The 22,595-nt window shown below is 51.6% G+C and overlaps 1 protein-coding gene across 1 annotated transcript in view; it reads right to left on the bottom strand.

The window, feature by feature from the left end:
• Positions 1-22,595, bottom strand: part of LOC140896510 (uncharacterized) — a 347,929-nt gene that overhangs the window by 92,551 nt on the left and 232,783 nt on the right. Inside the window, exons 7-11 of the mRNA XM_073308434.1 lie at positions 14,339-14,416; positions 12,573-12,656; positions 11,935-12,081; positions 6,396-6,479; positions 2,559-2,750 (exon numbers count right to left, since the gene is read on the bottom strand). Of these exons, the coding sequence (XP_073164535.1) occupies positions 2,559-2,750; positions 6,396-6,479; positions 11,935-12,081; positions 12,573-12,656; positions 14,339-14,416 (585 nt within the window). The remainder of the gene's footprint in view (positions 1-2,558; positions 2,751-6,395; positions 6,480-11,934; positions 12,082-12,572; positions 12,657-14,338; positions 14,417-22,595) is intronic.

The raw sequence follows: 22,595 nt of genomic DNA, 5'->3' as shown, positions 1-22,595 counted from the left end.
GGAATCAACTCCTAGAAGGTGATGAGCAAGGAGCAGTAAGTAGCACTAGGACTTTATAAAGAAGGAACTGAGCTGCAGGAGGGGCTTTAGAGAGAGGTATGCCCTGGGGTGGAGGGCTCTGCTCAGGGTGCCCACCTTTGCAGAAGGGGATATTACTCACTAGTAACTGTTCTCTGCAAATTTCCCCTGAGCATTCCTACTTGTAGGCTATGGCGCCCCTGGCAGCAAGCTGTGGAATTACCTTGAAAAGCCATGCCCACTGACATGAGGATGATATCATCATGCGACTCAGTGAGGGAGTGCACCCCCCTCAACAGCCTTAGTTCCTTCTCCGTAGACTCCAGAGCCCTGACACTGAACAGAACTCTGAGGTAGAGGGAAAGCAGGTGGGTAATTTGAATGCACAGAGGTAACTCTTGGGAAGTAACTTTGCTTTCTTCTTTGAAGGCCTCTGTGGGAGATTAGCAAGCAGAGCTCCACCAGGTGGACGATGGGCAAGGAGTTCTTAGCTAAATATGGACAGTAGCACCAAGCACTGGAGTGTAATCTAAGCCCAAGGAGCAGTCTGGTGAAAGTGTGCTCTGAACTCCAAGTTGCTGCTGTGCAAACCTCCACCACCAGGGGAATCTGTCTGAAGAAGGCTACTGGTGCTGCAGTGCCTCTTGTGGAGTGGGTCTTCCTACCAGGAGTTACTGGCTTGTGAGCTAAGATGTAACAACATTCTGCACAACTCCTAATCCAGTGAGAGAGTCTCTGGTTGGTAACAGGTTCTCACAGTTTGTAAGAGGACTACGTTAATGAGAACTGCGTATCTTTTAGTTTGTGCCGAAAGTCTTCACATGGGACAATTACAGCCCAACATTTTGGTGTGCTCTGCAGTTCACACCCCTGTAGTCCGTACTGTGGTGCAGTGTAGACACGTGCAGAGACAGCCGGAAGGAACATAAGAATGGCCATACTGAGTCAGACCAATCCATCTAGCTCAGGAGCATGTCTTCCGACAGTGGCCGGTGCTGGGTATTTCAGAGTGAGAGAACAGAACAGGGCAATTATTGAGTGATCCATCTCCTGTTGTCCACCCCAGCTGCTGGCAGTCAGAGGTTCAGGGACACCAGAGCATAGGGTTGCACCCCTGACCATCTTGGCTAATAGCCACGGATGGGCCAATCCTCCATGAACTTATCTAGTTCTTTTTTTGAACCCATTTATTTTTTGGCCTTCACAACATCCCCTGGCAATGAGTTCCACATATGGACTGTGTGTTGCATGAAGCAATAATTCCTTATATTTGTTTTAAACCCGCTAACTATTAATTTCATTGGGTGACCCCTAGATTTTGTATTGTGTGAAAGTGTAAATAAATTGCCTTATTCGCTTTCTCCACACCAGTCATTATAGACCTCTATCGTATCCCCCCCTTCATCGTCTCTTTTCTAAGATGAAGAGTGCCTATATTTTACTCTTTCCTCACATAGAAGCTGTTCCATACCCCTAATCATTTTTGTTCCTCTTCTCTGTACTTTTTCCAATTCTAATATATCTTTTTTGAGATGGGATGTCCAGATCTGCACGCAGTATTCAAGGTGTGGACGTATCATGGATTTATATTATATAGAGGCAATATTACATTTTCTGTCTTATTATCTATCCCTTTCTTAATGATTCCAAACATTTTGTTCGCTTTTTTGACTGCCACTGCACATTGAGTGGATGTTCTCAGAGAACTCTCCACAAGGACTCCAAGATCTCTGTCTTGAGTGGTTAACAGCTAATTTAGACGCCATCATTTTGTATGCATAGTTGGGATTATGTTTTCCAATGGGCATTACTTTGCATTTATCGACACTGAATTTCATCTGCCATTTTGTTGCCCAGTCATCCAGTTTTGTGACTCTTCGCAGTCAGCTTTGGATTTAAGTATCGCAAGTAATTTAGTATCGTCTGCAAACTTAACCACCATGCTGTTAACCCCAACATCATTTATGAATATGCAGACTAGCACAGATCCCATCATGGAATCTTGTGGGACCTGGCTATTTACCACTTTCCATTGTGAAAATTCACCACTTATTCCCACCCTTTGTTTCCTATCTTTTAACCAGTTACTACTCCATAAGGGGACCTTCCCTCTTAACAGAAGCAGCTGAAAGCACAGTATCTGACCTGGAGAGATGTTTTTGTGTTGGGGTACAAGAGAACTTTTGGATTGTTATCTAAAGAAGCTGTTTCCTGCTATTTGATTCTTTCTGTGTTCAGAGACACAGGACTTTGTGCATTCTTTATAAACAGCATCAAAGAAATACCTGACTCTCACCAATTTCTGCTCCCTGCTGGAACACCTACAGCACCTCAAACTGCCGCTAGCCACTCAGGTCGAAAAGGGGCAACAATAAGAAATGGCAGTATCATCTCTCTAGCATACGTGGTGGCAATCTCGAGTCACCACAACAGAGCACAGCTTTCTGGCCCAGCTGTAGGTACTGTGCACACAGCCGAGAAAGGGGCAAACCCTTATGTAGCCGATATTCTCCAGCTGGGTGCTTCAGTGAGTATCTTACCAGCCGGCTAGCGGCCCGCACCTCGGCCTGGAGACTGTGCGCTGCCGTCTCTTCCTTCTGCAGCTCATCCTGAACATCAGCAAGTCTCTGCTGCAGCGCTGCCTGCTCCTCCCACTGGCGTGCTGGCATATCACAGGAAAGACTCCCGCTGGCTTGTCCCCAGGTCCTCAGGCTGGACGGCAGTTTCTCAATCTGGCGGAGAGATGCACACACCTCACCAAAGGAAGCCTGGGGCTAGCCCCGCCTGGCAGCCCCGCGGCCAGCACTGTGCACACAGAAGATCCTGCTGCCCTCAGGTGCAGTCTGCAGCCCTGCTTTCCCAGAGACGCGTGACCTCATTCTGATGGTCTGGCTCCCAAGTCCGTGTGTGATTTAGAATCCAGTGGAAACTCATTGCTATATTTGCTTTCCACAAACAACTCTCGGTATAACTTTTCATGAGTGATGTACCCGAATACTTGGATGCTAATATCTAAACTGTATTCTTAAATTTATTCACCTAAATGTGGGTTATTGCTGATTATGTACTATATGTATCTCATGACTTTCAAAACAAATTGTATTTGTGGATAATCTAAGCACTATACCCAGATGTACAGACACTCTTTTCTTAACCTGTGTACTATATAATTTTTTAACATTAGCTTTAATAAAATTTTTAAGTATTTAAAAGACGAAGGTTCAGGGAATGTCCCAGCCAGGGATGACAGCATCTGCCTGGGAAGAGAGAGAGAGAGGATCCCTTCCTCCCACCCTCTTTCAGGAGACCCCCAGCAATTTTAGATCATGGGAATTATCTTCTCCTTGCTGGCCCAGCCAGAGTGATGGAGTCCCCAGAGGGCTGCTGCAGGGTGACTGAAACAGACAGAGACCTTCCCAGCTCAGAAGCACTCAGAGGAAGTGCTTCCAAGCAGCAGCCTCGGAGATTTCTGTTAAACACTCCTAATCTCACAGAATGACAAGCTGTCCAGCCCCTTCCCTGTCTGCACTTGTGACCTTGCCACACTTTCAGGGTAACTGCATCTGTACAGGCCCTGTGTGGTCCACTCCAGGAGTGCACAGCCTGGTCTCAGGTCTCCAGCTGCCACCTGTCTGTGGGTGGGACCCTTGTCCCAGTCCCTTCTGGCTGGGGGTTCTCGAGCTGCCCAGCTCCCTGCCTTATACTGTGATATCCCTAGCAAGCCAGCTCTGTGTAACAGAAAGTGTCTGAGCATTGCTTCTCCCCCAGAGCTCTGAGCAGGGCTTGATGGCCATTACTGGTTACCACTCAGCTCTTCCTAAGCACACACTTTGATCCTTAACGTTAAAGCATTACAGGGAAAACCTGTAAAAACAATACACATTCCTATATGCATGCTAACAGCTACCCAGAGGTCAAAGTCTTCCGTGAAGGTTGGGCCCCCCTTGGACCAAAGGTCCTGTCCAGTTGCTGGATCAGGAAGAAGGCCCTAAGTCAATGTAAACGTTGCCTTTTTATATCAACGTCCCTTTCTTTGTTAGTTGTCTCTGGAAAACCCAATTTGAACCAGTCCATGCAAGCCTCTGGGGAGGGGGAACATCCATCTGTGTGCCAACTATGTGATTCACCTTAATCACTGGTGACTGTGTTTGGTTCCTGGAGGAGCAGTGGGAACCCTCCCCCTTGGAGCTGCATACAATCCCTAGCCCACACTGACACAAAACTTATTACAAGATGGTCCCCAAAGACATCACAAGCAGGTGCAATATCTGCCACACCCTTGTTACACTGGGAAGATATCTGGCTCTGCCTCTCCCTGCTTCACAGGTCACTGGGAGAGTTCATGGAGGCCAAACTCAGCCCTCACTCTTGGCCTCTCCAAACCAGAAGACAGGGAATGCAAAATCTGGGGCCAGACGCCATGGACAGGGAAAGGCCTAGCTAGCTGTGCCCACAGACAAAGAGAGACTGAGATGGCCCTCCCTGAACTGCAGAAAAGGCAAGAAGGGGCAGGGGTCTGTATGGTGGGACCAGCTTGGTGCCCCTACATCAGAGAGGAAGTCGGTACAAGCAGAGGGGCTGGTTGATGGGACCTGCCTGTGCTCCTACATTGGGGGGGGTTACAAGCGGGGGGGCTGCACTGCGGGGTGGGTACAAGCGGGGGGGCTGCACTGCAGGGGAATGAACTCTCCACTGATATAACAAATTGGTTCGGTTTCTCTTTCAGTGCAGCAGCACAGTCTCCGAAGGGCTGCCAGACAGAGGTGGGCATGCCGCACTGGGAGAGCCCCTGGGGCTGAGGAGGGAGGGCAGAAACGATGGTGTGGTAGGTACGCCAGGGGGCTAGTGGCTCTCTGCTAAGTTTAGCGCCCAGCTGTACAATACTGGAGGCACCCGTGGTACGAAGGATGGTTAAATCTCTGCACTCCTTGCACATTCCCGGGAGCTGAAAAGCTTCATCTGCCCAGACTAGAAGCTCTGCCCTTCCCCTGGCCGCTCCTAGCCTGCACAGCTGTCCATTTCCCAAGTAATGAGAATGGAGTTCCTCGAAGTCCCTGCCTGGTGATTTATCCAGGTCACAGAGAGGACAGCTGGCTAACTGAGGTTAACAGCTTTCTTGGGTTCATTTCAAAAAGACATTAGCATGGGGCTGTATTAAACAATAATGTGCCAAATCCTGATTCATGCACCTGGCGAGCTCCCTGTCAGGCAGGGGGACCCAGCTGACAGGCAGGGCTGAGCTGCTCGCCTCGAGGCCAGGCCCATAATTCATGCTCCTAGTGCTCAATTACATCTGACATGCCAGGCCTTGGCTCCGGCACCTCACCCAGCTGAAATAGCCCTGAATGGGCAGTCCCGAGCCTTCACCAGTCAGGAGTCAGACCCCCCCACATCATGAGACAAGCTTCGAAATAACAAGTTTAAACAAATGGGTGTTTTTCACCCGCTCCCGCAACCCCCGTTTGTGTGTGATCAGATCAGGGTCACAGTCAGGCCTCACGGACAAAACCGGAAACACAGGCCACCCTGACAAGAGGGGACCTTTGACCTCTGCTCCCCCTGGGCTACGGGGAGCTGCCAGCCTCGGCTCTCAGTACCCCACCATGCCCACACAGCTGCCCCCTCATATTCTCCCTCTGGGCGACTTCATGGTCTTCTGCCCCCCACCTGTCCATATATTAGCTGCCCTCATATTTCCCTCCCTTTTCCCTCAATCTCCTCCACTTCATGCTATCCGCCTCAGCCTCTGCTCTCCCCTGTACCCACATCTTCCTCCTGCTCCCCCTCACTCCCTTGCACCCCTGGAGCTTCCCCTACACCCTTGTACCCCTCCTGCTGTCCCTCCTTCCCCTACATGCCATCCCCTCCCGTCCTTCCCCTGCACCCACACACCCCCATCTGCTGCCCTTCTTTCCTTCACCTGCACCCCCAGCCCTCCTCCTGCTTCTTCCCCTGCACCTCATACCCCTTCCTGCTGTCCTGCCCATCCCTTCCATTCCCCCTCCTTCCACTGCACTCCCTTACCCCTTCCTGCTCCCCTTCCTTCCTTCCCCTGCCATCCCACAGTCCTCATCCGGCTTCTTCCCCTGCACCTGTGTACCCCTCCTGCTCCCCTTCCTTCCCCTGCACCCCGGTCCACCTTCTGCCCCAACATTTCCCAGCTCCCACTCAGGCCGTCTCCTACACCCAACCCTCCCCTACACTCCCTCAGTCCGACTCCTGCCCCCTACCTCCCACTATGCCCCCTCGATCTGCCTCCTCCTCCCCCCAACTAGTCCTTATCTTCTTTAATAACAGGTCTATTTACATGATCTCCATTACTACTCAACTGTCCTATTTCTAACAAGCTTGTCTTCTATACACTCAGGCTGTCTTACCTCTAGCATCTGCTCAAGCCGATGGCCTTGTAGAGCCTCATTCTCTCCTGCTACCTGGGCCAGACACACATTACACTCCCGAAGCTGAAGAGAAAGGAAACATATTAGACATTCAGCTCCACCTTAGAACATAAGAACGGCCGTACTGGGTCAGACCCAAGCTCCATCTAGCCCAGTATCCTGCCTGCCGACAGTGGCCAATGTTAGGTGCCCCAGAGGGAGTGAACAGAACAAGGAATCATCAGGTGATCCATCAAGTGAACACTCATCATCATACCAACAAATCAACTGCATGTCTCTGCAAACCATTGGCAAGTGCAACTCATGTGTCCTTAACACAACCCACACATCCCCCTATTAATCAGTCCTTGAAGGCTCTGTCATACAGGAAAAAGGGGTTAACAGCAAGGTGGTTAAGTTTGCAGACGATACTAAATTACTTGCGATACTTAAATCCAAAGCTGACTGCGAAGAGTCACAAAACTGGATGACTGGCAACAAAATGGCAGAAGAAATTCAATGTCGATAAATGCAAAGTAATGCCCATTGGAAAACATAATCCCAACTATGCATACAAAATTATTGGGTCTAAATTAGCTGTTACAACTCAAGAAAGAGATCTTGGAGTCATTGTGGCTAGTTCTCTGAAAACATCCACTCAATGTGCAGTGGCGGTCAAAAAACTAATAGAATGCTAGGAGTCATTGGGAAAGACAGAAAATACCACAATGCCACTATATAAATCCATGGTATGTGTATACCTTGAAATACTGCAGGCAGTTCTGGTCGCCCCATCTCAAACAGGGTAGATTAGAATTAGAAAAGGTGTAGAGAAGGGCAACAAAAATCATGAGGAGTGTGGAGCAGCTTCCATGTTAGCAGGGATTAAAAAGACTGGGGTTATTCATCTTAAAAAAGAGACTGCTAAGGGGGACATGATATAAGTCACTAAAATCATGACTGGGGTGGAGAAAGTGAATAATGAAGTGTTATTTATCCCTTCCTATAACACAAAAACCAGGGGTCACCCAATGACATTAACAGGCAGCAGGTATTTCTTCACATAGTGTACTGTCAACCTGTGGAACTCCTTGCCAGGGGATGTTGTGAAAGCCAAAAGCATAACTGGGTTCAAAAAAGTATTAGATAAGTTCGTGGAGGATCAGTCCATCATTGCCTATTAGCCAAGAGGGTCACTGATCCAACGCCATGCTCTGGGTGTCCCAGAGCCTCTGACTGCTGGGACTGGATGATAGGGGATGGATCACTCGATAACTGCCCTGTTCTGTTCTCTCTCTGATGCAATACAGCACCCAGGCATGGAGTTAGGCCAGCACAATGATAAATAATGCAATGAAGTGAACTCTGCTCTAGTTAGGACCTACAATCCTGCAGAATGCGCCATGCACCTTGGATTCCAAGGCCCTGACCAGTGCCATGATTCTGCACCAGATTCAGTTTGCCACATTGTCTAGTGCCATAACTGTGCTCGGTACTTTACAGACAAGTAAGGCAATGAGGTTCCTGGCCGTGGTGCTGACAATCCAAACAGGGCAGATGATCATGAGAAATGACTGCAGACCTTAGGGCTCAGGTATGGGAGGAGGAAGACAACAGAAACAGGCCGTACAGCAGATCATATTCCTTAATTTCTCTTGTATATTTCTTATTTTCCTAGCTAGCTATGTGAGGTGTTTTATGGTGCCTATCACCATTGGGTCTGAACTGAGACTAAACAAAAATGGGGTGTGCTGTGTTGGTTCCTGCGCATAGAGGGCTGTTTGAATGGCATGCTGTTCTTCCTCCTTTTTAGTACTTACTGGTGCTATTCCAGGTGAAAGTCTGGTTTCAAGGGGGAGGGATGTGGGCCCGACATGGTCTTACCTGTTCTTGAGAAAACACAAGCTGCTTCCTTCCCTCCACCCCCCTTTCTGATGAACAAGAGCAAAAACGAAGCTAAGTCCAACCCAAGCATATTCTGCAGCCCCATTCCACCCCACGTCACAGGCTTGTCCTCACGAGACTGTGCAAACCTTCTAGCTCTGATCCCTTTTCTAGGGAGCTTCTGGCCTCCCTCCTCTCCAATCTCCAGCTCTCTAGCCTCACCTCACCAGGGTCCCAGACAATGAACCAGGCACGAGGTCTGACTCCAAACTCTCCCTGCTTCTCATTCTCTAAGGCCATTAGTATTGTAGTCACAGTCCCTTAGCAAAGTCTGCTTTCGGGACTTGTCTATGTCTACTGTCCAGCCAAATTCTGCATCCACTACTCGAGGCATCCCAGGAACATCCCCAGCCAGGAACAGTCTCTTCAGGGCTCCTCCCTAGCCAGTATGCTTTGTTACCTCTTCCCAGTTCTGCTCTCCTAAGGGCTCCGTAACAAAGCCCACTCAAACATTCCCCTTCTGTTTGGCCTCCTCCAAGGCCTCTTCCAAAGTGTCTTGACCAGACAGAGAGAACTCCTATCCCTTTCCTTGTAACTCTCAGTTGAGAAAACTAAAGCCTGCTCCTTTCCAGGCTCCTTCTAGTCTCTTCACTGGAGACACCTACCAACAGCTCCTTCTCCCTGTAGATCTCTTTCCACTTGGAAGAAAGGGAGTTGTTTCTGTTCCCTTGCTACCCTTCCCAGCATTCCTGCCAGCCACACACTCCCCAGGTACCTTGCTACAGGAACAGCGTAGGGCTGGACCACAGACTTGCAGATAATCTGATCTCTTCTGGCAGGATTTCCACAGTTGTGGTCCTGCCCTGAGAATGCTCTGTCCCATGCTCTGTGTGGGGTGTAGAGCTCTGGCATGCCAGTGGAGCGAGGTGTCCAAGCGTGCTCCAGGCTTAGGAGATGAGGTGCAGGATGGTGAACCCTGCTGGGTTAGGTTGGGGCCTCCCCAGAAGCAATAAGTCCTGGAGTTAATAGCCTGTTTTCATAGATTCAAAGATTTTAAGACCTCTATAATCACCTGGTCTCTCCTGCTACATAGCCTTGAAGTTTAGGACAAGAAGTCTGAACCTGATGCTGTGAAGGAGGGGGATCCACAGATGGTGATCTGGTCTCGTGGAGGTTAGAGAGAAGGTTAGAGAGAGCACCCCTGTGGTGCTCTGCAGGGGTGAGGAGGCACAGGCCCAAACATGGCTTTCTGGACTCTGTCCAATAGGAATGATTAGAGCCAGCACAGTGCTGTCCTCTTCACTCCCACAAGCTCTCCTGTGTACCATCAATGCCACATGATCAGTGGCTTTATCCTTGTGTATTTGCTTCGTATGTTATGGCGAACACACGGGCAGGGCTAGGAAGCACTGAGTGGAGCGGAGAGAAGAACAATGTGTGGAGGGCTCTGCAGGAGCAGAGGAGGAGATTCATGCAGAGAGCGAAGGAAGTGCTCCAGGCATACAGGGTGCTGTGAAAACAAGCACAGAGGCACACATGGGAGAGTAGAAAACAATAAGCATCAGAGAGCCAGGAGAGAGCAGAGCATAAACTGCAAAGCGAGGGTAGAAGACAGGCTGAGCAACGCCTTTCCCAGCTCAGGTGGCATTCCAGGGGGCTACCCAGACTCACCAGAACAGCCAGAGAGGGGCTGGAAGGTGTGATTACTGCAGCCCCACAGGCAGCCCTGAAAAGGGGGACCAGTGCTAGCAGCTTTAGCTGAATGGCTTGTTCAATTAAACATGGAGCTGGAATACGATGATCACTGGGCCTGGGGCCTGGCCCCGCGCGACCAGAACAGCGGGGAGCCCCCAGCCCTGCAAGTCTGGAACGGCGGGGAGCCCCTGGACTGGGGCTGGGACAGTCTGAGGGGATCACTGGTGGAGCTGGAATGCAGAGATCACCGTACTGATTCTGAATGCTTGAACTCCAGGCAACCCTCCACGTTGGTGGCCAATGACACAAGCAGAAGCACTCGGTATGCTGCATTTGAGTTGGGAGTTTCACAGCATACGGCTCCTGAAACCCTGACTGTGAGCTGGAATGGCCATCTTCCCCTCCACCTGTCACACCATACAAAGGAGCCAGCATACGTGAGCCATGAAGGGCAGAGGAAGTAGGGAACGAGACAGAGTATCAGCAGCCAGCCTGATTCCCCTCCCTCCCCCCGCATACACCGACACAGACTCACATTTATAGACAGATGCACAAACAGAGAAACGTGCACACACGGATACACTCACAGACTCACACACATGCAAACAGACAAATTCACACATCTTCACACAATACATGCCCCAGAGCTACTGACAACCAGAGAGCAGGGCTGCAGCATGCGTTTCCACCCACATTTCTGTACACACACCCCCATGAACGACTTGACAGCAGGAGGAGCAATATCCCATTACACTCCTGTCCAGGGCCAGAGCAGCATCACAGCACCACCAAGCTACTTCAAATAAAACAAATTCCATTTTCTGCTAAAAACTCTGAAAAGCTGCCATGTTCTGGATAATCCCTGCTGTGGTTAGCTCACTCTTGTCCAGCAAGCAGGGACCTGATCCTCTGGAGTTTAATCTTCTAGTATTTGGAGCGATTTCCTTATCAGTTTGTTACACAGGCAGACCAATTGCTCAGGCTTATGGGATGCTGAAAGAGAGCAGCACTGGGTCCAATGGGTCACATGGTCAGGTTCAGCAAGCAGTCCTGCAGTACACAGCGGGACCAGCTGCAGACTTTCAGCACTGGCTACCATCACACCAGAGTCCACTTGCCATATTGATTCAAATGATGGCTGTGGTCAATATCCTTCACAGCTACTGGAACCTGGAAAGCCAGCAAGCGCGGAACTCCGTGGCGGAGGTGCCGGTGGAGGCTGCATGCCCTCCCCAGCTGGAGTCACACACTGCAGGAATAAGTTGCCTAAGCAAAGGGTTTGACTCCTGGAAGACTCTGAAGCACAGTGCCTGCTAACAGAGATCTGTAAGGGCAGGAAACCCAACGGATACAGGAAGGGGAGGAGAAAATGCTACAAGGGGACCCTGGGGCTACAAAGGAGCTAGGCACAAATACTGCCCAGCAGAGAGGCTGTTGCCAGGGTCTGCAGCAGCACTGGGAGAGTTTCATTATAAGGATGTGTATCTTCTGAAGCAAATTAAAGATTTCTATCTCAGGGAGCCAAGACCAATATATCTGAACAAGCCTCATCCTGGCTGACCACTTACCACTGTTACCACCCATTAGGACAGCTCCTTCCCAGGGGTGCAGTCCCCCTCCTGTCCTCCACAGGGCCACCCGATTCCTCACTCTGAGTGGATTTGACAGCAGAATGCAGGGATCAATACCTAGGACATCTGCTCAATTGCAGCCGCTACCCCTGGAGTCAGGGTTTGGGTAGAGTGCATGGCTGCAGCCAGCAATGCAGCAGTGTCTCTCCCTTGGTTCCCCATGCTCTCCCTTCCTCACTGGGAGCCTCCACTTTCAGATCTTCAGCCCTTTCTCATCCTGCATCATTTGCACGAGAATAGAAGCATGTCACCACTGCTGGTTTAGGTTGCTAGTGCATTAAATAAAGTTACGAACCAGGCCTATAGAGCTGGAGTGGAGTCTTCCTTACCTGCCCCAGGGATTCCTCCTGTAGCCTGCCACTGGCCTCCAGATCTTGTTTGAGCTGCTGGAACCGGCTGCATTTCTGCTCCAGTTCTGCCTGCCTCTCCGTCTGCTTGGTCTGCAATTCATAGATCCTCTGCTCTTGAGCATCCAGCTATTGACCCGCCCAGGGAAAGAAAGAAAAAATGGAAAAAAAAATCAATTAATACTAAACGGCTTAACAAAACCCTGAACAGCACAGGCCTGATGCTACTGGGGGTGGGGACTGAGGGGAGGAGAAACACCCCCCACTAGCTGCAAGAACCTGATGTTCTGGGGACAGGAAGCCAATATGGTAGGTGCGATTTGCTAGCACGCCAGCCGCAGTACTGACATGTCCAAGTCAGGGGAGGCAGGGAGCTGCAGACACTCCTCTGAGGGACACTTGCCCTCATCCCTTCTCAGGGGGAAGCTCTACGGAGCCTGAACAAGGGACAGAAATAGAAGGCAATCGCGCAAACACAAAGTTATTTAAATAAAACAAACAGCTCCCAGCGCTGGCTACGTGTTGCAGCTCCAGGCTGCTCTGCTGTGTGCTATGGAGTGCTGGGGCACCCTCCTCTGGCATTGTCTGCACAGAGAAAAGAAAAAGGAGAGCCTTGGTACCTCGGCGGCCAGCCCATCCCTTTTGTCTTGCAGGAGCAGGAGCTGGCTTTGAAGAGTCCAGACTTTTGCATCTCGGCATTCCAGCTGGAAAGTGTTTACATGGAGAGGGAGAAAGGAAGAATCATGAATGCCAACCAGTGAGCAATTATCATGACAGGACTAAACACTGATCCCCAAAGCTAGCTGTGTGCAGGCCCCATCACCGACCGGCATCTCAGATGCTGGGGACTTTCTCTGGACAGGCCAGGTGGAAGTGGTGGCAGTAACTAATTCCTCTCTGCAATGGCCAGGAGTGACTTCTATCGCTGGCAGAGCAGACAGCGACTGGGAGGCAACAGATTTTGCTGGCCACAGATCCTGAGAGTTTTTTTTAAACTCAGCATTGGGAAATCCTCTGCAGTGATTGGTCAGTAGCATGGCAATATCCTGACATGACAGCTGGGGTTGGAACTACTTTTGTTCCTTGTCCCTTTCTACAGGTGATATCAACGCACCTCATTTATTGGGGTCTGGGGTGGCCCAGAGGAAGGCTTGTTTTAGGAGAAAATAGATTATCCTCCGTGATCTAGTAAGGCTAAACAAATAATGCACATTAACTAAATATAGTAACAGCCTCCCAAGCACCAGGTCACATGAGAGGAGAGACATGGGGTTTAGAAAGGACGTGGTTGCATCATCCTCCCACTGGAAATTAGCCATGGATAGCTCCTGCCACAGCTTCTCCCACTCTCCTCTCTCCAGCAGGGAAGGATACAGAAAGCTTCAGCCTCACTAAGCTCACCCACTCAAAGGCTTCCCATAAAGAGAGGGCCCCAGGCATGATGCACTTACGCTCAACCACAGAAATCTCTTCCTAGAGCTAGTGAAGAACAAAGGCCTGGACAAGTCCATGAGCGCTGAAATGCCCAGGTCCCTGCACTCTTGCTTCTTGTCCAGAGCTCCCCCTGCGGAACTCAAAGCACTCTCCGGGTCCCTCACCGTGCTGTATGGCCCAGAGCGGCATGTTGGACCCACAGCCCCTCCCAAGGTCCCCACTGCCCTGTATAGCCCAGAGCTCCCCTGCAGAGCCCACAGCACCTCAGGTCCCCATCATGCTGCATGGCCCAGAGCTCCCCCCGTGGGGCCCACTGTCCTGTACAGCCCAGAGCTCCCCGCCGTGGGGCCCACTGCCCTGTATGGTCCAGAATTCCCCTGCAGAGCCCACAGTACCTCCTCAGGCCCCCAGTGCCCTGTACGGCCCAGAGCTCCACATGGCTGAACTCAAACAGAGGACAGTGGGGGACAAACAGCCACAACATGGGTCCCAGCCCAAAGAGCAGTGGTGGAAGGGGAACGTGGAAAGAGACACGCTTGTGTCTGCAACAGGAATCAGATTCTCTCCCCCAGATGTCAGGAGTCAGCCTTGGCTCACAGAGCTGTAACCAACAGCACTGCTAAGGAGGCTGCATGTCTGTGCTGCAAAGGCCTGCTTGCATCTGGAAGGGGTGCATCTGCAGAGGGGCTCCAGTTGCTGCCCTGAGCCCTCCGTGCAGGTGCCCCACAAAGATGTGCCTAGCAGCTCAATCAGCTCCATACCTTGGCGTAGCTCTATAAAACTAACACCACCAGGCCAAGTAAGGGGCAGCACGCCAGGGCTTCCTGTGCCGCCAGGCTGAGAGATCAAGCCCTGGAGACTGGGGTTTATTGTTAAACAAGGCTGGTATCTGATCAGGGTGTGCAGCTCAGGCTGGTCTCTCTCGACACAATTAGTCCCCAGGGGCCTTTACCTCTGTTTTCAGGAACTCAATGGTTTGGGAAGACGAGGGGAGACTTTCACGAGGATGGGATCCTGGAGCACTGCTAACCTAAAACACAACATCACGTAGGTTAACAGCAGGCACTGGCTGCCAGGCTGCTCAGACAGACAAACAAACAGCAGCAGTTGGCTCAACAAAGTACATTGTCCCAGTCACAGCCCAAGGATGAAGCACCGAGAACATGCTCTCAGCACTACACTCTGGCCAGCAGCGGGGGAGAGGTGGCAGCCCCTCCCCAGGGCCAGCCTTTTGGGATCTGACACATCACCCCCTTTGGAAACAGAGCCCAGTCATGCCTCCTGAACTGCGCAAAGCCCAGCAGCAGCTGTGGCCCCTGGAGCCAGCCTGTGAAAACTTCCACTCCAGGCTGCAGCCTTTTGGAGCACCCCATGCTGATGTCACTAGTTTCCTCATCCCCTGAGTGTCTGAAGGTTTCGGTTGCCCTTCAAGTGTTTACAGACTAAACAATATAGGACTGAAATATGAGTGACAAAAGGCCTCCAAGCTCCCATGTTGCAGACACCTCTGCCTGGTTGCCATAAGTGTCCCAAAAAGGAGAAATCTCTCCCATCTCCCCACTTGTGCCAACCAAACTCTCCCAGAAGAAATGGCTGCCCTTCCCACCCCTGACTCCTACTGGGCTGAGGAATATCTCGCTCTCATTGGGCCCCTTCTCCCCCCTCCCCGCCCCAACAGGAATCTGGGACCCAGAAAAGGATGCCCTTCAACCTACTCACCCTACCATGGGGCAGAAAATCATAGACTAGCCAGCTCCCCCAGAACCCTGGCTGATTTCAGGAAGTGCCCTACCTAAAAGAAGGGGGTCTCCTGGCAGCCACACTCCCAGGCCCTGGCTGCTCAGAACTCTGGGATTTTTGTCTGGCTTAGCCAATGTCTGGCCTCACACAATGAGCTCACTAGTGATTCCTGCTGAACACACAGGCAGTCTGCACCCTCCCTTCCTGGCATGGCTGCAAGTAAGTACACAAAGAGCAGAACTCAAAACTTTTTGCACTGTCCAGCAGACAACACGGTGGGGGAGACGCAAGCTGCAGAGGCATTGGCTATGGTGCTCCCTTTGTTCACCACTTCCACCCTCACCGTTATTACTGGCAACAACATGTGTGGTCAGTAGTACCTAGAAACCTGACCCAGGCCATTGTGCCAGGCACTGCACATACCCAGAGCAAAAAGAAAAGGAGGACTTGTGGCACCTTAGAAACTAACCAATTTATTTGAGCATAAGCTTTCGTGAGCTACAGCTCACTTCATCGGATGCATACTGTGGAAAGTGTAAAAGATCTTTTTATACACACAAAGCATGAAAAAATACCTCCCCCCACCCCACTCTCCTGCTGGTAATAGCTTATCTAAATCAAGTTGGGCCATTGATTATCATACACATTGTAAGGAGAGTGATCACTTTAGATAAGCTATTACCAGCAGGAGAGTGGGGTGGGGGGAGGTATTTTTTCATGCTTTTTGTGTGTATATAATAAGATCTTCTACACTTTCCACAGCATGCATCCGATGAAGTGAGCTGTAGCTCACGAAAGCTTATGCTCAAATAAATTGGCTAGTCTCTAAGGTGCCACAAGTACTCCTTTTCTTCTTGCGAATACAGACTAACACGGCTGCTACTCTGATACCCAGAGCAGTGAGTTTGTGCCTTCTTCTGGCAGCCTCAGCCCCCTTTTGCCCCAGGGCACTATGTGCCAAACCTCCTCTCTTGAAAACCCACTTCTGGAAGCTCCCAAAGGCAAATCCATGTCAGTATTGTACCAGCTCTTCTCCCACTCTGCCACGCTTCCCGTTGCCTCCCCCAAGGTATTGCCAGTTAGCATTACCCTCTGGGGGCTCCCAGGGTACCCTGTCTGGGGCAGGCATTGTGCGTCTTTGTGCCTCATGCTGCCAGTGTGTTACAAACAGGCCCACGTGGCAGCCCACACTACCCCCTCCCCCACCAGGCCCACTCAGTCCCCTGCACAGCGGTTGAAGAGCTCTGGGGAAATCTAGCCAAATCCTATGAACATGTTGGAGACGGCCTTGAATGCACCCAATGGCTAAGATGCGTTTAATTAGTAACTATCTGACTAAATCTAGCTAGAATTCATATAGTAATTAAATGTTAATTGATTAATAAAAATATATTTACTGAAGACTGTCACCAAGTTGTCAACATTCAATAAATACATTCATAATTAATTTGAATATTATTAACATAAAACGATTTTAATATCTAAATTAAATCTGTAATGGAGCCACCATCATCATAATATCTTGCCTTCCGCAAAGCTGTAATGCTTTAGTGCAGCCTTATGCTACACACGCACAGCCCATTACAACTACAATGGGAAACAGCTGGAGTTGCACAGGTAAGCACTCAAAACCCAGCAAATGCTAAAACCCTAAATGGCTCCAGGGACACCACTGTGTGTGTGTAAATCTGGGATCGTGATCTACCAAGCACCTCTGTGAACAGCCAGAATCGGAGAGGACTTGCGAGATGGGGGTGCGATGTGGAAAAGACAGTTCCTGGGACAGATGCCAGGCTGTCAGGCCCCTAGAAACATAGAGGATTTCCTTTTATTTTGACTGTAACTAAGCCAAGGCTCCGCATCTAGATTATCTTGGGCTGAGTTTAGTACTAGATATGTTCTGCAAGCTAGTTCTTTAAATATGGTTTTCAGTCTTTTCTGAATCCTGAGACCAAATCCAGCCAGAGGGGTGACTTGTGCAGAGTGCCTCAAAGAGAGAAACTGCCCCTAGAAGGGAGGGGGTTCTGACATCTCACCCTAGTCAGAGGCCTTGATCAGAAGGGCATGGAAGAGGGGACCCTCTCTCAGACCCTTTGTTGCACACAAGGAAGTGGTTCTGACAAACACAAGGCAGGTGGCTATCAGCCAAACAGCAGTGGTTCTCAACCTTTCCAGACGACTCTACTCCTTTCAGGAGTCAGATTTGTCTTGCATACCCCCAGTTTCACCTCACTTAAAAATTGCTTGCCTACAAAATCAGGCATAAAAATACAAAAGTGTCACAGCCACTAGTACCGAAAAACTGCTGACATTCTCATTTTTACTAGATAGTTATGAAATAAATCCACTGGAATATAAATATTGTACTTACATTTCCTTGTGATACTGAGCCTGTTTTTCACTTGTGAGCCTTGTCTGAAGCCCAGGCCCTGCTGCCTGGGGCTGAAGCATTTAACTCAGCTTTGCAGGGGGCTCCGGGCAACTGCTCTGCTTGCCATCTCCTAATGCCAGCCCGCCATTTGTGACCTCCCTAAACCCATCCCATGACCACCCGTGGGGCTGTGTACCCCAGGCTGAGAAACACTGATCTAGATGAGTGGAGTACTCCCTGGAAGACCGCTGAGTATACCCAGAGGTACATGTACCCCTGGTTGAGAACCACTGCCACAGAGGACACACGGGGTTAGCGGGTGCAGGCACCAGCCTCATCATGCATCCAGCAAACTCAGGCATGGTCCACCAGCCTGTGGCTTTGAACCTACTCTGTCCTTTCTTGCATGTCACAGGCCTAACGAACATCCTGCAGTTTTCTGGAGGCTTGGCCAAATCACAGGGCCAAATACCAGCCATGATTAGAGGCCTAGAGAGACTTCTGTAAGGCAAGAGAATGAACAGACTGGAGTTTTTACCCAAGGTGAAGAGGTATAGGAAAGGGGATATATTCGAGGGATACATAATAAAGAAGGCTGTAGAGGAAGTAGCACATACACCTCTCTCATAAGACTAGGACAAGGGGACAGTCCACAACACTCAAAGGAATCAGACTGAACACTGAAAAAAGAATTACTTATGGACACAACACAAATGACCTGTGAAACTCACCCCCACATGATATCATTGAGGCCAAGAGCCTAGCAGGACTCTAAAAAGGAGAGGACATCTGGATGGATGATGGGACTAGCCGCAGTCACATTAAAGAGTTAAACTGCGCTGGGACTCCTGCTTCAGGGCATCTGAAGGAACATGGAGATGGAGCATCTCCCTCAGCAGGACCCACCATCTAGTGTTCACACACAGGACTGTCTTGTGCCTTGAGCTCCTGTTTTACAGTCCGAGGCTCTTTCATCCTAATGAACTGCACTGCGGAGTGAAGGGTTCAGCCGTTCTCAGACCAAGTCTCCTCTGAGGGTTAAGGGAGCCTGCATGGGAGAGGACTAGCTGCCTTTTGTGGCCTACAGGGTGGAGTTTGGTAACAGAAAGTACAGCACAGATAAACTATTCTGGGCAGGCGGGGTGCATTTCAACTACAGCTCCAAACAAGCCTCATGGAGGTCAGGTTAGGGTGCACCAGCCAGGGGCATTGAACTTTATCTCCCAGACTTTCCCTGCTGTGCACGTCCTACTCCCTTGGCATGTGGAATAATCCACCTGTGGCCTCACACGTGGATTGTGCAAGGAGAAGTGGGGTTACCATAGCAGCTCTCCCTTACCAGAGTCTGTCACAGGGGGCCACAGGGCAGGGGGCTGCAGGTACCATTTTGGTCAGAGTTAGACTAAAGAGTACATCCTGCAGCACTGCCAGCCTGGGACAGTCTGCCCCTCTCCTGCCAGCCAGAGACCTGAACAGTCACATGTTGCCCACCTTCCCCTCTTCCCCATAGAAACAGGAGTCCATTTGCTTGCTGCAGGAGAGTCGGCGACGTGTTTAGGGCGAACATTCCCCCCACTCCCCTTCCTCTCTCGTTTAAGTGGAATCAATTGTGCCATTTCTGCTTTGCTTTTCAAAAGCAATTACTTTCATGTCATTTCTATAGACATTCACAGAGAGCGAGCGAGCGAGGGCTTGATTATCCATCCCCACCCTCGTCCTGTGGCTTCCGCAGCGGCGAAGTATTAAATTCAATGAGGTGTCTATGGGGCTGCAATGGTTTCAGGTCAGAGATGCTATGGAAAGCTGTATGCTGCTGTATATGTAAATGGATATATTAAAACCACTGATGTCAACTTGCAACCCTCATCTCCTCTGCTCTCGGGTGATCAAAGCTGATTGCTGAGGCAATTACTGCAAAGGGAAGGAAAATCACGGCCTCCTGCTCATCCCTGAGCTGCTGGAGTTTAATTGCTTAGTGTAGCTGAAGCTGCAGCTCCATCTCCCTTGTGCGTGCACGCACACACACACACACGTGCAAGCATTTCACACAAGGAAATACACACAGGAATGCTCAGTTTTGGTGAAGCAAGGACAATGAGAAGCACCCCAAACACACGGAGACCACATGAAAAATAACCATGTTTTAAAATGAATAAGCCACTACAGCAGGCAAGCAACCAGAGCAGCAATGCAGGGGGGAAACCATAGCTGCAAAACACAAGCTCACAGCAGCAGCCTCTCTCATGCTCTACCCCTTGGATCCAGAGTCACTGGAACACAGAGCCCTTTCATAAACGGTAGGAAATTAGGCCTCCCAAAACCATGTGAAGTAGGTCAGAGTCACTACCGAAGGAGAAGCGTGAGGCACGGCCAGTGTCCTACCCCCGTGAGTCCTGACTCCCAGCCCTGCTATCGAAGCACTAGATCACATTTACACTTGCTTCAGCAAAGGGTGCAGCTCAGTCAGTGCTGAGGACAGTTTAACGGCAAGCAGAGGGCAAAGACCATGTTCAGCACCACTGCAGAAAGTGTGGGTAGAGCGGAGCCATGCAGCTGCAGCAGCGTGTCCACCCAGTGTCAAAAATGGGAAGCTTTCCGAAGGTCTGTCTACACTGCAGTGCAAGGTGTGACTGCGGCACGGGCAGACAGGCCTGAGCTAGCTGTGACCTAGGCAGCTTGAATGGCAGAAGCAGGGGCTGCGTAAACCTACCCAGGACCCTGGCTGTGTGCTTGTGTAACCCATGCCTGCTTGCAGGGGCGGCCGGATTGTATAGCTTTTGGTGGTGCCCATCCCCCACCACCTGCCGAAGGCTCTGGGAAGGGGTTTGGGTGCAGGAGGGATGCGGGGTGCAAGCTCGAGGAGGGAGTTTGGGTGCGGGAGGGGTGAGGGGTCAGGGTCTGGGATGGCATTTGGGTGCAGGAGGGGGTGCGAGAGGGGCTGTGGGGTGCAGGCTCTGGGAGGGAATTTGGGTGCGGGTTCTGGTCTGGGGCAGGGGGTGCTTGGGGTGCAGGAGAGGGTGAGGGGTGCGGTGCTTACCTCGGGTGGCTCCCTAAAGTGACTGGCACACCCCTCTGGTAGCGGCTCCTAGACGGGGGGAGGGGAGGGGAGTCTCTGCGGGTGGCTGCCCGTAGGCACTGCCCCTGCAGCACCCATTGGCCACAGTTCCTGGCCAATGGGAGCTGCGGAGTCGGCGCTCTGGGTGGGGATAGACCTGGCCCCGAACATTGGTGGAGCTGGGCACCCAGGCCCTGAATATTCCTGGAGCACAGGCACCATGGGCCCGTATAACTCGCCGCCCCTGCCTGCTTGGAGTGGCCCTGTCCCCCTCTAGTGGCCCCTAGGCTATCTAGAGATTGGAGAGTCTGCTACAGACTATGGCTTTTAGCTCATGCAGTAGAGGCTCATATACTAAGCTTCAGCGGTCCCAGGTTCGATCCTGCCCGCCACCAACCAGGGCCTGCCGGCGTTACGCTTGAATGGCTAGGCCATGCTGCCATGGCTTCAAAGCTACTGTTATTCGAGCTCGCTAGATCAAAGTTAGCTCGAGTATGTCTGTACATGCTGCACTCACCCCCTGATTGCAGTGTAGACGTACTGAGTGCCGACCAGGCCTTAGGGCTTGTCTACAGTGTGGACTGCAGGGGTGTGAACTGCAGACACCACAAAGTGGTGTGCTCTCACTGCCCCACGTGGACACCACCGGCGTGAAATAAAAGGCGCCTAGTTTGCACTAATACAGTCCTCGCGCATGCCAGCAGCGGGTTCGTGGGACACTGCGGTGCACGCTGCAGGTCACACCACGAGAGTCCACTCTGTGGCGCCATAGAGGGTTAGTCTAGGCGCGTGTCCACCCAGGGCAGGGAGTGCACAGGGAGCGAGGGGTGGACTCAAAGCAAGCAGGCTCCCCCACAGTCACTCCCGGGGGCACCCACACAGCGCGCAAGCGGTGCCCCCAGGGGATTAGCCTCGTACGTGGCCAACGTTCACTCAGCGACCGTGCAGCAAGGCCCTGTGCGCAGCAAGAGTCCAGGCAGGGAACTACTGCGGAGCAGGGCGTGTGCGCCAGCTGCCGCTGGCTTCTCCCTAAGCCCCGGGAACCCACTTCACACGCCGTTAGTTCAACTACAGATAGCAGGTATAGGGTTAAACCCGAGGACAAGAATCCAGCGCCCAGTTAAACTATGCACACAGACACGGCACGCACACGTGGCTGGTGCATGCGCATGTGCACACGCAGGCTGACCGCTGAACACGCACACACACACGCACGCGCGCACACACACACACACAGGCTGACGACTGAACACGCACGCACACACACGCACACACACATGCAGGCTGACCGCTGAACACGCACACACACACGCACGCGCGCACACACACACACGCAGGCTGACGACTGAACACGCACGCACACACACGCACACACACATGCAGGCTGACCGCTGAACACGCACACACACACGCACGCGCGCACACACACACACACAGGCTGACCGCTGAACATGCACATGCACACACACACGCAGGCTGACGACTGAACACGCACACACACACACGCACACACACATGCAGGCTGACCGCTGAACACGCACACACACACGCACGCGCGCACACACACACACGCAGGCTGACGACTGAACACGCACGCACACACACACACACAGGCTGACCGCTGAACATGCACACGCACACACGCACACATGCAGGCTGACCGCTGAACACGCACACGCACACACACACGCACACACACATGCGCAGGCTGACCGCTGAACACGCACACGCACACACACACACATGCAGGCTGACCGCTGAACACGCACACGCACACACGCGCACACACATGCAGGCTGACCGCTGAACATGCACACGCACACACGCGCACACACACACGCAGGCTGACCGCTGAACACGCACACGCACACACACACGCACACGCAGGCTGACCGCTGAACACGCACACGCACACACGCGCACACACACACGCAGGCTGACCGCTGAACACGCACACACACACACGCACACACACATGCAGGCTGACCGCTGAACACGCACACACACACGCACGCGCGCACACACACACACGCAGGCTGACGA

The sequence above is a fragment of the Lepidochelys kempii genome, chromosome 12 (assembly GCF_965140265.1).
Source record: "Lepidochelys kempii isolate rLepKem1 chromosome 12, rLepKem1.hap2, whole genome shotgun sequence".
NCBI classification, from domain to species: Eukaryota; Metazoa; Chordata; order Testudines; family Cheloniidae; genus Lepidochelys; species Lepidochelys kempii.
This window is presented reverse-complemented; position numbering and strand designations above follow the sequence as displayed.